The sequence below is a fragment of the Oryza brachyantha genome, chromosome 1, assembly GCF_000231095.2.
Source record: "Oryza brachyantha chromosome 1, ObraRS2, whole genome shotgun sequence".
Lineage (NCBI taxonomy): Eukaryota > Viridiplantae > Streptophyta > Magnoliopsida > Poales > Poaceae > Oryza > Oryza brachyantha.
The window spans coordinates 22,682,420-22,699,120 of NC_023163.2; the positions used below are offsets into that span (position 1 = coordinate 22,682,420).

The 16,701-nt window shown below is 41.0% G+C and overlaps 2 protein-coding genes and 1 pseudogene across 6 annotated transcripts; all 3 read left to right on the forward strand.

Moving 5' to 3' along the window:
* The first annotated feature begins 3,353 nt into the window (after positions 1-3,353).
* On the forward strand, positions 3,354-6,856 carry LOC102717661. Of its 2 annotated transcripts, XM_015838887.1 has the most exons (3): positions 3,354-3,504; positions 5,041-5,326; positions 5,573-6,856. In XM_015838887.1, exons 2-3 carry the CDS (start codon positions 5,048-5,050, stop codon positions 6,491-6,493), a joined length of 1,200 nt encoding a protein of 399 aa, XP_015694373.1. In that variant the 5' UTR covers positions 3,354-3,504; positions 5,041-5,047; the 3' UTR covers positions 6,494-6,856. The 2 variants fall into 2 exon arrangements, with proteins under 2 accessions (XP_015694373.1, XP_006644637.1); XM_006644574.2 differs by having other exon boundaries at positions 5,041-6,856.
* A 2,023-nt stretch (positions 6,857-8,879) lies between these two features.
* Positions 8,880-15,141, forward strand: LOC102719828 (putative disease resistance protein RGA3). Of its 4 annotated transcripts, none has more exons than XM_040529606.1 (3): positions 8,880-9,083; positions 12,367-13,155; positions 13,248-15,141. In XM_040529606.1, exon 3 carries the CDS (start codon positions 13,288-13,290, stop codon positions 14,740-14,742), a length of 1,455 nt encoding a protein of 484 aa, XP_040385540.1. In that variant the 5' UTR covers positions 8,880-9,083; positions 12,367-13,155; positions 13,248-13,287; the 3' UTR covers positions 14,743-15,141. The 4 variants fall into 4 exon arrangements, with proteins under 4 accessions (XP_040385540.1, XP_040385537.1, XP_040385534.1 ...); XM_040529603.1 differs by having other exon boundaries at positions 13,268-15,141; XM_040529600.1 differs by having other exon boundaries at positions 13,271-15,141.
* On the forward strand, positions 9,123-10,778 carry LOC102719547 (annotated as a pseudogene).
* Positions 15,142-16,701: the final 1,560 nt, after the last annotated feature.

Below are 16,701 nucleotides of genomic sequence, written 5' to 3' on the forward strand. Positions count from 1 at the left end.
TATTTTAAAAATTTAATAATAATTATTTATTTTTATATCATTTTATTTATTATTAAATATATTTTTATGTGTATATATAGATTTACATATTTTTAAAAAAATTAAATAAGACGAATGATCAAATGTGTATAAAAAAATCAATAACGTTAAATATTTAGAGATGGAGGTAGTAGTCAACTATCCTCTTTTGTTTTGCCCGTTGCCTGTTGTGCCGTGCGCGGTGCGCCCGTACTTACCTCGCTTTCCAAAATCGCTTCTGGGTGGTAGGGAATTGCAATGATTCGAGTGACTTAAAATTGCTAGAAATTTCAGTCGCCGCTAGAGCCACGAGAATGGATGCAGACGATGGTTGGGGTCAATGATGGGGCGAGGGAGGCCGTGGGTTGGGAAGACGGTGACACGGGGGATAGCACCAATGTTGCTTAGGGAGGACGAGACGGTGAGGGGGAGGAGATTGGCTAGTCGAGCGAGCTCGGCAATGCTGGCAGTTTCCTACGCCGACTAGCCAGGGGTAAAGCATGAGGTCAGGAGGGGAGCGATCGGCAGTGGTAAGCTTGATCTACCGACTGCTGCTCATGGGGAGGAGAAGAAAACTATTTTTTTGGGTGGGGGGGTGGGGGGGGGGGGGGGGGCAATATGAATAGTCCAAAAGTTGACTAAAATTAGTAGTATTTTCAGATTACTAAAAACCAGATAGTCCCCAAGTGCTAAGCTCGCATGTTTCTTCCCTTCCCTTCCTAATGTTGAGACTAACCTGCATCATCTTTCCATCTCCATTCGTTTGTAGATGAACTGAAACTTAGAGGCTTTTTTTTTCTCAAAAAAAAAAATCCTAGGTGTTATTGGAGGACAGGACCCCTTGAGGAATTTTACTACGTGCGCATGATTCTCTGAAACATATAATAATATGAACAAGGGTGCCAGATGTATATGTTTTTCTCATGCTCCTAATTAATTTGTTTGAAAAAAGCAAATGAGATGCACATCATTGGGCAAATGGGCAAGTTTAGTTCTTCACTGTACAAATATGGAGAAAATTACTCTAATGCCCCAAAATGAGGCGGCTACTCAAATTCTCAAATTTGCCCATGAGTTGGTTAACCTTTGCGAAATCATCTTATAGTTCAGTGGAAAACCCTTTAATTTGCCTAATTTGCCCTAACTACGCACAAATGTCCAATTCGACACCCTTTTGCTTCTTCTTGTGGCCCAATAAATCCATTGTTGGCTTCTATTCTATCTGTTTTCTGGATTTGTCTAAATTCATTTAGATATTAATAAATTAGACACATATACAAACCATATAGATAGATATATGGATGAATCTTACTAAACATAAAAAATCATATAATACGGAACGAAAAGAATACCTCTCTACCCTCGCCACTCTCAACTCCACCATTAGCCTTGTCACACCGAGTTCCGTCTCAACCGGTACGCTATCCCTTCTCCATCACTAGCCTCATCATGCACGATCTTCACCACTAACCCAAGATTCTTCCCGAACCCAAGATTTACCACTACACCCTTGTCACTAGTCTCACGCGTAGGGCTGCTGGAGCTCAAGCCTGTGTGCGATCAAATGAGATTCTCTATCTTTGTGTAGAAAAGTTAGAGATGAACAGTGCCGTGACTTTGGATGTATTTTCAGCCGTTTGATTCGCAACCAACGCGCGAGATTGATCGCTATAATACCGATGAACAATACATATGCTACAACATTTTTACTGCTTTAATTGTATTTAAAGTCAGAGTATCGTAGTGCAAGACTAATTTTACTATACATTTTTGTGACTTTTCTTTTAACAAAGTCAAAGAATCCGAATTGGTATGTGATATATTAAGTGGCAGAGCTCGGTCAAATACAGAACCAAGTAGTGATCGTTGCGGCCACAATATTGGTAGCAGGGTATTCCTGCTGCTGCAACGGTTTTGCCTTGTTAAATAGAGAAGTAAACATTGTGGCCACTATGTACAACGACCTCTATTTAGTACATATTGCTAAAACATAGTTTTATTACTTGGCGGAGTTGATGTAAATAATAAATATGTTGTCTAAATGATAAATGGTGAGTAAATTAACCATTAATCTACAATTTATAATTTCAAAAGGTAAAATGACATAAATTGATGATATATACATAGTTTACTAATATTTTGAGTGGTATTTTTTATTTTACTGTTTGGAATATAGCGTCCGCAATCCTCTATCCACTAGGTTGATGGGAATCCACTATGACCCCACTGTCTCCTACTACATAGATTACAAAATTTAAATATTTTTAGATTATTTAGGAGAGATTAAGAATAAAAAACTATAATACCCCTCAGTAAATGAGGAATGGGTGTGGTGGGAGAGTAGATGATTATAAAATGAGAAAAAAATTAAATAATAAGTAACTGATGAGATAAGTAGTATTATAAATAGTGTCATAAATACTTATATTTTGATATAAGATTTAGACCACATAAATATTTACATTTTAGAACGGATGGAATATTTAGTACCTTGGTCAACGTGACTGGCAACAGCCAAGCCGGTAGTGGTAGGAGTTGCACTCTATCTTTTCGTTTATGTTTATGTTTATAAGCCAAAATTTGAACTTTAAACCTTAATGTGGAGTTGATTTTGGGTTTTTTACATTATAATTTATTTTTCAGTATTAACTTTTAGATCGCTAAAAGTTTCATTCACATTTTTTTAAATATATTGTTTCGTTTATTTCTGGGCACCCAACAGAGCTGAGCAGGCAACCGAATCTGGACACTGGATCGATCGAAGGATGTGGTATTTTAGTGACATTGGGGCAAAAGAAAGGTTATAAGTAGTGAGATGGAGAAAAGATGGCTTAACAAAAAAAAAGAAAACTTTAATTTAGTAAAAAGGGCGCTTGCCTTTCTTGTTTTTTTTTGTTGTACTTAGGGCAAATTTGCAAAGCCGATCAACTTTAGGGGCAAATGCAAGTAGCTAATAGCACCAAACCTTAAGAAGTTTTTGCTAGCGTAACTGGTTAATTATTAACTTTTGGAAAATATTGACATCAATCCACACGCCTAGCTAATTGGAGTTTTCAAACAGTTGATGGGGCAAATTTTGGGTATCAAATCAGAACAGCCCATCAATGTAAGGGAGAGCTGGAATCCGGTCCAACTATATATTTTTGTTCCGGAGAGGAATCTGGCCCAACTGTCCCGGCAAAAAAAAAATCTGGCCCAACTGGTGAAAGAACTCACCGGACAAGTTCTCCGGCCCACCAGTGAATCCAGGCCCATAAAGGCCCAGTCCTCCTCTCTCGTCATCCCCTCCGCTCCGCTTCTCTCTCAAGTCTCACCGCAATGCCCGCCACCGGCGACGGCGGTTGCGCGGCGCGCGCGGTGGTCGCAGATGCCGGCCCCGCCGCAGGCGGAATCCCTGCCTCCCTTCTTCCCGGGGGACCGGAAGCTTCCTTCACCCGCCTCCCTTATGCGGCGGCTCCCCACCTGATCGCGCCGCCGATGTGACTGGTAAGTGCTAATTAATTTTCTTGCCCTGACATGCTAGCGTCAGAAGATCAACGAGCAGCTAGGGCCATAAGTTCCTCTTTCCTCGGTGCCGCAATTTTCACTTTCATTGATGCGCTCTCCTGCGGCGTTATTTGATTGGATTGGAGTTGATCTGGATGGCGATTCGGGATGTCCACGTTCACTTCATAGCACGTTTTGATTCTGTCTTGTTTAGTTCCCAAATTTTTTTTCAAAAAACATCACATCGAAATTTTAGACACCTAAATAAAATATTAAATATAGATAAATCAAAAAACTAATTGTACAGTTATGGAGAAATATCGAGACGAATCTTTTGAGTCTAATTAGTCTATGATTAGCCATAAGTGCTACAGTAACCAATATGTGCTAATGACGGATTAAGTAGGCTCAAAAGATTCTTCTCGCGGTTTCCAGGCTAGCCGTGAAATTCGTTTTTTCATTCGTGTCTGAAAACTCCTTCCAACATCCGGTCAAACATTTGACGTGACACTTCTTTCAAAAAATTTCTAATCTAAACGCCCCCTTAAGGATGGAACGCTAGAAACAACAATGCTCTCAATTATTGGGTATAGTACAGTTGAACCTGGAAATATGTGACTTTACTGGCATGACATCTATCTGCATATCTATCCTCTTTTTTTTTTGTAGGATATAATATTTAAAGTAATTTTAAAGAAAATCTTGTAGGAATTGTATCCTCCATGTCGAAAACAAAAATTTCATGCGCCTTATTTATTAAATACCATGGACCTCGTGTAAAACTTAACTCTCAGGATCATTCCTTGATAAGAAGTTAATTTCTTGGCTGAAATTTCCTTTTTTTTATAAAAAAAATGCTTTAGTCTATCCACACTGCTCGAAAAGTAATGTGAGCATCCGTAGTTTTCGTTTGGTCCAAAGTATAGCTAATGCACTATGTACTTTATTGCGTGTTCAGGACACACTTTACTTGTGGGGGGTCCGTTTCCTTCTGGTATACCCCCTCCGTGAAAGAAGAACCACCTTATGAGAATGTGAATACAATGTCCAGGTTCTGTTTTTTTGGACAGGGGGAGTATAAACTTGTTGTATGGGTTTTTCTCGTTGGAGTAAAGCCACAGGATAATCTAATACCTGTTTTTTTAACATGAGAAATAGATCATAAAATATTAAAATCCATAAAAACTTCCCTTGGTGACTTGCTGGCTGAGCTTGGGCAGCTGTTGGGGCTGGCCGGGAGCTCCACGACTGAGACAACATAAAAGTTGGCCTCACTTTCCAGACTTGGCCACCCAGCAAAAATTTATTGATCCAAATAAATGGTAAGAGTAAGAGAGTGAAATGTTCTTTGGACGGCCACGAGAGTGATGTGCAAAGAAAGGTACTGAAGAAAAAAGAACGCACCGTTTTATTTTTCTTCTGAGTGTGATGCATGAAGGACTGTAGAAAAAACAGCACACTTAACGTCGTAGAGCACTACTGTGTTGATTGATCTCTCCCTTATATATTTGTTTCACTGCACCATCTTTTGGGCAGGTTCACCATGAATACGCTGGTTCCTGCAGCCATAACTGATATTGCCAGTAGACTTGCATCCTCTGCCATCAAGAAATATTGGCAGCCGCCAGATGCTGAGGTGATTCTGGAGACACTAAGCAGACTGCTGCTAAGAGTTCACATCATCATTGAGGAGGCAGAGGGAAAGCGTCTTGCCAATGAAGGGATGCTCCTTCAGTTGCAGATGTTAATAGAAGGGATGTACAGAGGAAACTACTTGCTTGATAGGTTTAAATACCCAGCCCTTCAAGAGGACACAAAGGAGGTGAGTTATGTCTCTTTATCTTCAAAGTTCAATCCAGCCAAGCGTCTTTGTTTCTCCAGTCATAGAAAACCACTGTTTAGCAGCAGCCTAAAAGAGCTACAAGGAATAATTGCTACCATAGAAAAAGGCATTTCTGACATGACGGAGTTTGTTGTATTTTTGAGGAATTATCGAGTAGTGCACGACCAGCCTCGTTACACATACTCAGTTTTGGAAAATTGCATATTTGGTCGTCAAATTGAACAGGAGCAGGTTCTCAGTTTCTTGCTGCAAACAGATCATCTTGGTGATGAAGATTTGGCTGTACTTCCAATAATTGGTCCAAGAAAATGTGGGAAAAGTACTCTAGTCGAGCATGCTTGTCGTGATCATAGGGTGCGCAATCACTACTCTTCGATTTTGTTCTTTAGAGAAAACAACCTGAAGGATGTAAACATGTCAAATCTGAGAGAGTATGCTGTAGTCAAGCACCAAAACTATTCTTCAAGCAAAAGGTTGCTGATAATTATTGAGCTAGCTTGCGATATCTGTGAACAAACATGGGTAAGCTTGAAATCCTTGATGAGTTGCTCGGCCCCTGGGACCAAAATAATCATCACCAGCAGGTCAAATGAGATTGAGAGTCTGGGAACAACAGCAGCTCTTCGGCTAGACCTCCTGCATCCAGAAGCCTACTGGTATTTGTTCAAGACGCTTGCATTTGGAAGCAGGGACACAGATGAGCACCCAAGGCTCGCATCGATTGCCATGGAGATCGCGGCAGAGTACAGAGGGTCCTTTCTGGCTGCATACATCATTGCCGGGTTGCTGAGGGATAATTTCAGTGCCCTGTTCTGGTGCTCTGCTCTGAAGCACCTGAGGGCATACGTGCGCAGCCAGCTCCGCTTGCTTGGTGATCACCCCAACAACCTCTTGCGGAAGGATCAATCGGTGCATTGCTTGAGATTTGCCGAGGCCAGCTATCCCCTGTGGATGTCTAACTACTATGAGACCGACTCCTGTCCGGACCGGGCTCCTAATATCTCGGACATCATGCTAGGAGGTGACACACCTCGCGGGAGGTTTGAGGTTCTGGGATGGAAGTCCAGGATGGCGCCTTACTACAGCTACATGATATGCTGCACCACGGAAGCGCCAGGACACGCGGTCTGCAGGAAGCACAGCTAGGCGCTGTAGGGTTAGTTCTGTGATAATGGTTTATGCACTTTGTGGTGAACGAACATTTCTTTCTCCTTTTTCTTGTATGGTGAACAACCATTAATCGACACTGCTATTGTGTATTGTGGATCTCCCTGACATCCAAGTTCTGTAATCATCTGTGATCTGAACTACGGTAGTTCAGTCTCGGTAGTAATTATATAATTATATTGTGTTTCTCCCTGGCTAGCTGGTGCTGTGATGCATCAGGGTGGAGACCATCATCCTCTTGCAATATGTCTAGTTCTGTAATCAGTAGTGCAGTACTCATCTCTGCCTGCTTGTTTTCTTTCGCTAATAAGCACACTTTGGTTATAACAACTGCATTGCCGATGACAGCCTTAACAATCAAAATGGATTGTTTAGTTTGGAGCTAATTTTTCTCCGCTACTCGCATGTTTGCTTTGCTACCAATTTTTATCCACGTTTAATTTTTCGTAAAATCTACATGATGAACGCACATGATTTAAGCTTAACGAGCGACGAACGCTTAGATGTCCAATCCTGAGCGAGGGACCAGACCAGCAAAATAAGGAAATAACCTATCTAGGCCTTGTTTAGTTGCCAAAATTTTTTTGGCAAAACATCACATCGAACGTTTGACCGGATGTCGGAAGGAGTTTTCGGATACGAATGAAAAAACAAATTTTAGATACCGCCTGGAAACCGCGAGATGAATCTTTTAAGTCTAATTAATCCGTCGTTAGTATATGTTGGTTACTGTAGCCGTTAATCATGTCCTAATTAGGCTCAAAAGATTCGTCTCACGATTTCCCCAATAAGTATATAATTAGTTTTAATATTCATGTATATTTAATACTTCATTTAGGTGTCCAAAAATTCGATGTGTTTTTTTTGGAAAAGTTTTTGAAAACTAAACAGGGCCCTAGTCACAAGACCGAGGGTGTTCAACCAACCTAAAAATCCTATGCTTCACATATAATTTTCTCTTAAACTATTCATCCGGACGACGATCTGATTACACTGTTGCGTTCGTAACAATTAAATCTTTATAACAAAATAAGACATGATTATATTCTGATAAAAATTACAAATTACTTTTGTAATATATCCAAATTATTTTTAGATTTTATTAAGTTATATTTTAGACATATAAAAGTAAATTTAATACGACATAAGTAATTTACATATATTATAAAAGTAACTTAAAACAAAATAAGTAACTTGTCATTAGAAGTAACCCTCTGTTGTAGGGTGTTGATTAAATCTAATTTTTAGATAGACTTATGTTTTTATCCCCACAATAGATTTCTTTTAATGCCTAACAAGTTACTTTATTTTTTATTTTAAGTTACATCTATAATATATATAAATTGCTTTTAGATTTTACTAAATCTATTTTTATGACTACGAAGTAATTTAATGAAATCTAAAAGTAATTTAGGTATATTATAAAAGTAATTTATATTTTTTTATAAAAACATAACCATGTGATATCTTGTTATAAAGATTTAATTGTTACTAACACAATGATGTAATCGGATCGTAAATTGAATAAATAATTTAAGAGAAATTTCTACGGGAAGAAAAAAATGGTACAGTATAGTTTTTTTTTTTAGTTTTGGCTGCCGCCCGTTGATAAACATGTTGCGTCGTTGGTTAGAACTAACACGATACTGTGCGCTAGGCAGGCATGTCCTTAATTTTTATACAACAAAAATTTAAATCTACCAAAATTGTTTTGGCACTGCTAAAATTTTGGCAGCGCAAAAGTTTGCACCCGCACTGTGGAAATGGCCGACGGGTGGGCAACGAGCCGACAATGTTAGAGCAGGTACAATAGGTGCAATGAGGTACTACTATAAATATATTTTAAAAATATAAAAGGGTATAAACAAACTATAAACATATTTTGAAAAGGTAAGAGGGGAGAGAGAAGAAAGATGTGTTACTAAGCCAGTTATATATGGGCTCCAAAACAAAATGTGTGTATAACATATGGGGCTATATATTGATGTTTTGTAGGTAACTATTGTATGAATTGGCTATTAGATTGACTATAGTTGAATTAAAGCCAGTAGTTGCCTATACTATTGAGCCTAATTAATCCATAATTAACAAATGTTCACTGTAGCATTATATACGCTAATCATAGATTAATTAGACTCATTAGATTCGCCTCACGAATTAGTCCAAGATTATGGATAAGTTTTATTTACAGATTACGCTTACTATTTTATAATAAGTGTTCAAATATATGATATAACTAAGTGCTAAAGTTTAGCCCCGAAACAAACACCCCGTACGGCTTGGCCTTTCAGCTTTCCCCGTACGGCCGTATACGGTATATCCACTTCCCAGCAGCCAATCCTTCCACCGCGTGGTGGAGCGATGGGGGCCAGTCGGAGCCTTCACTCCGGCGATGCGCTCGGCCGCGCGGGCGGCGGACCTCCTTCGAGGGCTTCTCGCGCGGCGCCGGCGCACTGCACTCCACCGCGGCGGCCCGGTGGCGTGCGCGCGGACCTTGTTTGGCGTGCTTCTTCGTGCTGCCAGGCTGATCTCCGGCCCCCGCGGGCCACGCCAATGCTCGGGCCTATGGGTAAGCAACGAACCCTTGATTCGATTTGACTTTTGCAGATTGTCTACTTGTATCATTAGAAAATAAAGATGGATGCAATTGGAATGTTAAATTGGTCAAATATGAATGTAAAATGAGGTAAATGTAAGATGCCGTATGCTTGCAGTAATTGTAGATAGTTTCATCTTAGTTGATAATCCGTCAAACGCACGGCGTTGAACAAACCACGTGGTTCGCCTGCGTTGACCAAACAATGCACGCAAGATGTTTGAACTCATCCAGCCGGAGATCAGTTTGTGTCCTGAATCAATTTAGTATCCCCAGAGCAAGAAACCGCTTCCTCATCCATTGCGAGAGTTTCAGAATGGTTCTGGGTGATCTTTTGAGCAGATCCATATCCCTATTTGTCCACAAATTCTACCAGCATTTTATCTTAAAAAAAAACAAATTCTACCAGCAGAAGATGGGCATGGGGGTATACCTGCAATAGTGCAATGTCTGCACGATCGAGGCAACTGTCTGAGGGGCGGCACATTACAAATCAAGCGATGCTCTGGCAGCTTCGGATGCTAAGAGAACATGCACTATAAAGGATACTACTAGGTTGATACTATCAAGTTTACTGGGTTGATACTTTCAAGCATGGAATGATTGATAATGAGATGGTGGTCAATGATGAGGTTGGTGGTCACTCATTTTCCTTCCCCAAAACTTTGACCTTCCAAAGCGGCTCTGTTTCTTCAGTAGGCCGTTTAACATGTCATTTCAATGTGAGGAGGTCAAGATGCCTGGTAGCTGATGATATGAAAGAATTTGTTGTTTTCTTGAAGGGGTATCCTCACATATGCGTTAACCTGCCCACACTTTGTTTTGGAAATATGCATGTTTGGTCGCCAAGCAGAAATGGAGAGGATATCTGTTGTTACAAAAGTCTCTGGGGCAGAATATTTGGTGATTCTTCCAATAATATGTCCAGCAAGAGTTGGAAACTGAAGTAGTACTCTTGTCAAGCATGCTTGCTATAACCAGAGGGTGCATAATTTCTTCTATTCTATTATTTTCTGTATACTGGAAGTGATATTGGAAGCAAAAAACTTTTCTGATCTGACAGAGTGGTGTCGTCAAGAATCAAACTTGTGTTGCACTTGAATGGTCATGTATCCTTGTTGAATTTCTTGAGGATGGTAATGTAGATGAGGAAAACTGAGAAGGTCGTACTCTTCACGAAGCTGCATATCAAGTGGGAGTAAGATTATTATTATTACAAGTGGTCTGAAAGGTTCATGAATGCTTGAACAACTCGACCTCTTGTGCTAAAATTTTGAGAAATTTAAAGTTCTTTAGAAAGTACTTAGATGCATCAAATATAGCGTAAAATTTTGGTACCTTAGGGTACCTAGTACTTGGATACACTAAGTTTTTACACTATAAAATATAAAGTGTAGTGGCCTATTGGCACTTCCTCAGCATTCTTTCCTTCGGAAGCACAAACCCTGAGGAGAACCCATTTTTAGCATCAACATATATGAAACTAGCACCAGAGCTATTTGGTTGTTTCATAGGTGCAAATGTCTTTGTTTCCTTATACTGAGCTTTCCAATTCAGAAACACCCTGTTCTTTTTGGTGAACACCCACATACTCTTCTTTAGAAAAATCACAAAATACATCTTTGGGGAAATCTTAGGGATCCAAAACTTTTCTACCTATGGCTGTAAAACGTTACCCCAGCCCAAAGGAATGATGTTACTGGAACTGCTAATGCTCATGGGAAATTTGAAATCCTAGTGTAGAAAGCAAGAGGCATATAATGGTTAAGAGGAAGTGGTCTTGTCATTGGGGGGTGGGGGTGGGGTGGGTTTGGTTTGATATTCAGGTCCGTTGATTTGAGTATTTAGTTTCAGTTGAGCATGTTAACTTGGGCATCTCTTATGTGAAGGAATCACTATGTGTGCGCATTGAACGGATCCGGTGTGGTATTGTAGCAATTTATTGCTATTTTAGAAGTTGATTAGGCTGAATTGTTACCTATTTTCTTAATTCCAGAGATAAGCCTTTTGTGGGTCAATTCATCCAAACGATGTAAGGATGGGTTGTATCTTTTTCCGTTAAAATCAATATGAAGGAATTAGTCTGGTCTCCTCATATGTTTAGTACAATGAAAAATAAGGATCAGCTACCAATGTATATACAAACAGTATGTAAAACGTCATATCTCATTTCTTCAATGTAACTAGGGGATTACCTCGTGCAATTTTGGGTGGGCTGGATAATGAAAGTAGAATTATATTTGTTATGCAACTCTCAAATTCTATTTCTATATATTTAGATTTCTTAGACAACTCTTGGCCTATTTCCATAGATACAATTGTATTTTGTATACAACTAATCGATCAATTAACATTATTATAATTTGGATCCATCATAATCTAACGGTTCAAATTTTTATCTTTCTTCTTGGATTAATGTAGTAATATTTAGCCTCTAGAGCGAATGTGGTGGCTTCCCTTTTAGCTATATTTATATAGATAGATAGCAGTTTGCTTTTTTTTTTTAGGCAAAAGGCAGGAGCTCTTCCATTCATTGATAGAGGAGAAATAGTTATTTTGTACAAGCTAACACCTCTTATAAAGATCACATGTTATTATGTGAACAATAATTTGAGAATTTCCTCATCATTTTAGTTCTTAGCCCTGATCAATCTTCAAACTTTTGTTGCCAAGAGATACATGTCCATACATGTGTTTCTCCTTTACATTCTCAGTGGCACAATCTTCCCAAAAAGTGCGTACATGCATAGCCTCTGTTTCTGTGATGTGATAAAAGCATTTCCTTTAAGGTGGTCATCATGCTGTGTAGCATGTTTATCTGAACTGTGCCTTTTCTTCATCGTCATGCAATGTTCGCAGTGGTGTGTAGGACTGCAGGATATTAAGAAAGGCACATGCTGCTATGTATTAGTAACTTCTGCATAAGTTCTTAAATTACTCGCACTATCATAGTTCAACTGGACCAGTATACGGTACCAATGCCAACCAAGAAAGTTGCTCCTTTTTTGGGCACAACATTTTTGTCAGCGTCCCAACATATGGGAAGTTCTGTTAAGAATGTAGTGACAGCCCAAAAAAGCTATAACTAACCAAACATTTCATGCATCGAAGCCAACTTTGATCCAAATTTCCTGTGTGTACAATTGACTCCAGGCTATGTAGAGTTTCTTTTTCATTTTTGGATTGAAGATTCTTTTACTAATAGGGCTAGATGACCCCTTTCCATTAAACTGATCTTTTTGTATCTAAGGTGCAGGTCAAGAGAGTATTCTCTCCTTTCCCTTGACAATCTGGCATGCTGATTGCGAGGTTACCATGGGATTAAGGCACTTAAGACACTTCTTATATCATTTTCAGTCACCACGGATACAGAATTAGGTGGAGGATACTGCTTCCAAACAACTCAAAGTGCACAAGGCAGGTATGCTCCTCTCTGTGCCTGTGACTTCGATTTCTGACCCCTCTTCCCTGAGCTGCACATGTACGGTATTTGTGGAAATTTGCAATGTGTACCATTTCTGCTAATGCTCCAAAGTCCGAACTCTTTGAATGATAGTCATGAAAAATTAGTGGAAAGAATACACTGTGTTAGTGTGCGAGGTTACAAGTACGCCCACAGAATTTCAACCGGGAACACCATGCACACAAGAAAAGACAAGAAATCAGAGACAAATTCCAATAAATTGGCCTAGTACCGGGAAAGTGAAATGCGCCATTAGGTTCATCTGCACCGGTCTCTGTCTCACTGTGTCGTCTAGCTCCGGAAGCAACTGAGCAGCAGCAGCATGCGGGCAGGCATCCCTCTCGGCGCGGCCGATGTGAATTCGTAACGAATAAGTGCGCCGTCTGGATAGCTAGCTGCATGGTGAGCTCGCCGTTCCTTTCCTGATGTTTGCCAAGCATTGAATAGCCCAAAACATGTGTATCCCATAGTGTGTTCAGCAATCTGTCACCCTGTTCCTCACTCCTGCATCCGCCCAAGGTTTGAGATACCTGGAAAGACACCAGGACGGTTATTCTTAGTAGCGAAGACCACCTAAGCACTGTAAGTTAGTTTCAGTTCCAGTTCCAGTTCTTTTTTGGCGATGATGCTTGTGTTTTTCTTCTTCTGTTTACTTTATATCATAATCATGCAAGTTTTCTCTCCTCATCGGAAGAAGGTTGGGTGACCGACAGCATGGAGACATTCCTACCAGCGATCTTGAGCGACCTCCTCGGCCGGTCCATCTCGTACCTGGTGCAGCGATACCGGCAGCAGAGCAGCGTGCAGGACGACCTCGAGAAGCTGCGGCTCGCGCTGGTCAGGGTGCACGTCACCGTCGAGGAGGCCGAGGCGCGGCACGTCACCAACAAGGCCATGCTCCGGCAGCTCGACGTGGTCAGGGAAGCCATGTACAGTGGCTACTACATGCTCGATACCCTCACCTACCGAGCCCACCAGGAAGAGGCTTGCTCCTCGTCGTCGTTTGCGCCGTCCAGATTAAACGCCGCCAAGCGCCTCCGCCTGCTCACCGTCGACGACGGCGCCACGGAGGTGAGGCGCATGGTCGACAACCTGGGGAGAATGATCGCCGACATGAGGGAGTTCGTCGTCTTCCTCAAGGGCTATCCTCGCATCTGCAGTCAGCCTTACAGCATGCACCTGCTCCTTGACAAGTTAATGTTCGGCCGGCAGAAGGAGGTGGAGCAGGTCGTCGGCTTCCTGCTGCAGCCGGAGGTCTGCGGCGATGGCGTCGACGTGCTGCAGGTAGTCGGCGCCGCAAGGGTCGGGAAGAGCACCCTCGTCGAGCATGTCTGCCACGACGAGAGGGTGCGCGGCCGCTTCTCCTCCATCGTGTGCTTGAGCCGGGACGACGTCGAAGACATGGGAGACCATCGTGACCTCACCGTCAAGCACGGGAACCGCGCCTCCCGTGGAAGCTCGCTCGTCGTCCTCGACCTAGCCGAGGACGAGGAGCCCCTGGACGACGGGGCGTGGAGGCGGCTGCGCTCCTCGGCGATGTGCAGGGCGCGTGGGAGCAAAATCATCGTCACGAGCAGATCGCCGGAGACGGTCCGGGGCATCGAGCCGGCGCGCGCCCTCGAGCTCAAGTTCCTGCGCGAGGACGTCTACTGGTACTTCTTCAAGGTGCTCGCGTTCGGCAGCGTGAACCCCGACGACCACCCGAGGCTGGCGTCCATCGCCATGGACATCTCCGCGGAGCAGAAGGGCGGCTTCATAGGCGCGACCATCGCCGGCAGCTTGATGAGAGCCAACCTCGACGCCCATTACTGGAGCCTCATCCTCAAGAACATGAGGGAGTACACGCAGAAGCACCGCGCCCTGTTCGGCAAGCACCCGCACGACCTCCTGAGGAAGAACCACCCCGTGTACCTGTGGAGGCTGGCCGAGAGCTCCAAGATCTTCCTGTGCCATGGCTTCTACACCGCGTGCCCCGCCAAGCAGGAGATCCCCAGGGTGACGTTCCAGGAGGTGCTGTCCGGCAGGGTGACCCCCCATGGGAGGTTCGAGGTCCTGGCATGGACGTCGCAGATACCCCCTTGCCGGAGCTACCTGATGAGCTGCTCCCTGGACACGCCGTCTGCTCCACTTCGTGTCCTTGACAAGAAGAAGCGTCTCAGGCTTATGTAGATCCTGCAGTCGGTGCCTTTCTTCTTTGGGTAACTTTACGGTCGAAGATATCAAGATGTACTAAAAATTTAGCGTAAAATTTTAGTACCTAAGTATCAAAAGATACTAAATTTTACACTAAAATTTTGGTATCTCTCAAGGACTGTAAAATTGCTCTTCTTCTTTCTGTGGGGGTTAGTTAATCTTCAGTTGCTTGAAATTATGTATCCCAGGTCAACCGAAACTGTACATTGCTAAGTATTGCTACGTAAGTACGTAGTGTGTAGTTTTGCCTTTTCATATATGATTTTGTTTTTGCCTCAAGGGCTCAAGGCTTACAAATTTGGACACAAAAACTACAATTCTGTTTTCTTTTTCTTTTAAAAATTCTATATTTTGCTTGTGATAAGCAATCATTCATGTGAATTGTCGTTAACGAAGGCTAGTTCTACAAAATACATCAGAGACACTTTTTTCCCGTTCTTTTTGCCACCATTGTTAGCCTTCTAATAAACACGCTCTATTCCAGAAGTCCATTTTTATAGTATCTCAGCCTATGGAGTGCTTTGTATATTATAGTTTTAGGGCAACTAAAATAGACTTTTATAATGTACTACCTGATTCAAAATATAAACATTTATAAGATATTTAGTATATACTAAGATGATGTCAAAATTTTCTCTTCCAGTCATTTCGGTAGTCAACTTTTAAATTTTAAAATTGATTAGATTTTCTTCGTAATCATCTGATTGACTCTTGAATTATTAGAACGATTGAAATTATGATAATTAATGTAGAAATACATATATTAGATGATAAAATTTAAATCTAAAAATGCTTATATTTTAAGGCTGAGGTAGTATTAATGAAGTGCATTTAAAGAAAGAATAAAGGTGATGACAAAAATCGTAAAATTGATGCTAGTGCCAAAACAAATGTTCTATTCTGCTTAGTTTACGCCAAACAAAGTTCGTTTTTTTTTAAATCTCTAATACATCTTGGTTCGATGGGTCAGGGGGCATGGTTCACATGTCAGAGTATTCTAAAACTCTTTGAGAGGTTGTCCACTCTTTCGTTGCACTTCATCCGAAAACATTTTGAAAAATTAGATTAACAGGTGATACTCCACAAATATATAAATTAAAATATAATTAATATACATCATGACTCCACAAACATTGCCGCAAGAATTTAAAACACATTCCTCGGCTCTTGAGTGGGATGGCCTTAATAGTAACTAATAAGTTACTTCATTAAAATGCATGGATTTTATGGGGATTAGCTCGAAGTGTTTATTGCATGGTATTGTTAATGACATTTAAAATATTGAAAGAGATTTTTTGATTTAATAAATCCAAAATTCATATTAGTAAATACTGAGTTTTACTTAGTTTTTAGTCTTAATTATAACATTTCTATGTTTTACTAAGTCTGAAATTTCAAATTGCGGAGCAAGATAATGATGACATGGTTGTCCCTTTCCGTCAGGCGGTGATATGGTCGACATTGACAACGATAGTCTTAGCGCAATGTTGTATGATGTTGAGTAGCCTGATTACAGTGATAAAGGCTATGAAAACTTCGCTAAGTTGGTGAATGACTCAGAGACACTTCTATCTGATGGATGCAAGACAGAACATACGAAGAAATTATCTACTAACTTGGATATCATGAAGCTTCAGAAAAATAATGGCTTGTTAGATAAACGTTCCATGTAACTTTGGGTTTTCTACACTACCTACTTCTGGAGGATAACACGTTATCAAAGATGACGTACGGACCAAAGCAAGTATTGTGCCTATTGGATTTGGAAATTCGAATAATTCATTCATATACACAAATGATTGCATACTATAATACAAATAATATGTCAAGTTTGATACTGTAGGATCGAAACAGAGTTAAACAGACCTACCAGAGAGAGGGTGAATGGTAGAGAAAACCAAAACCCAAAAATCTTTCGCGGAATAAAAAATTACC

Bases quoted from the DNA above. Each gene is read 5' to 3' on its own strand.
- LOC102717661 (XM_006644574.2), top strand. From the start codon at position 5,048: ATGAATACGCTGGTTCCTGCAGCCATAACTGATATTGCCAGTAGACTT.
- LOC102719828 (XM_040529597.1), top strand. From the start codon at position 13,288: ATGGAGACATTCCTACCAGCGATCTTGAGCGACCTCCTCGGCCGGTCC.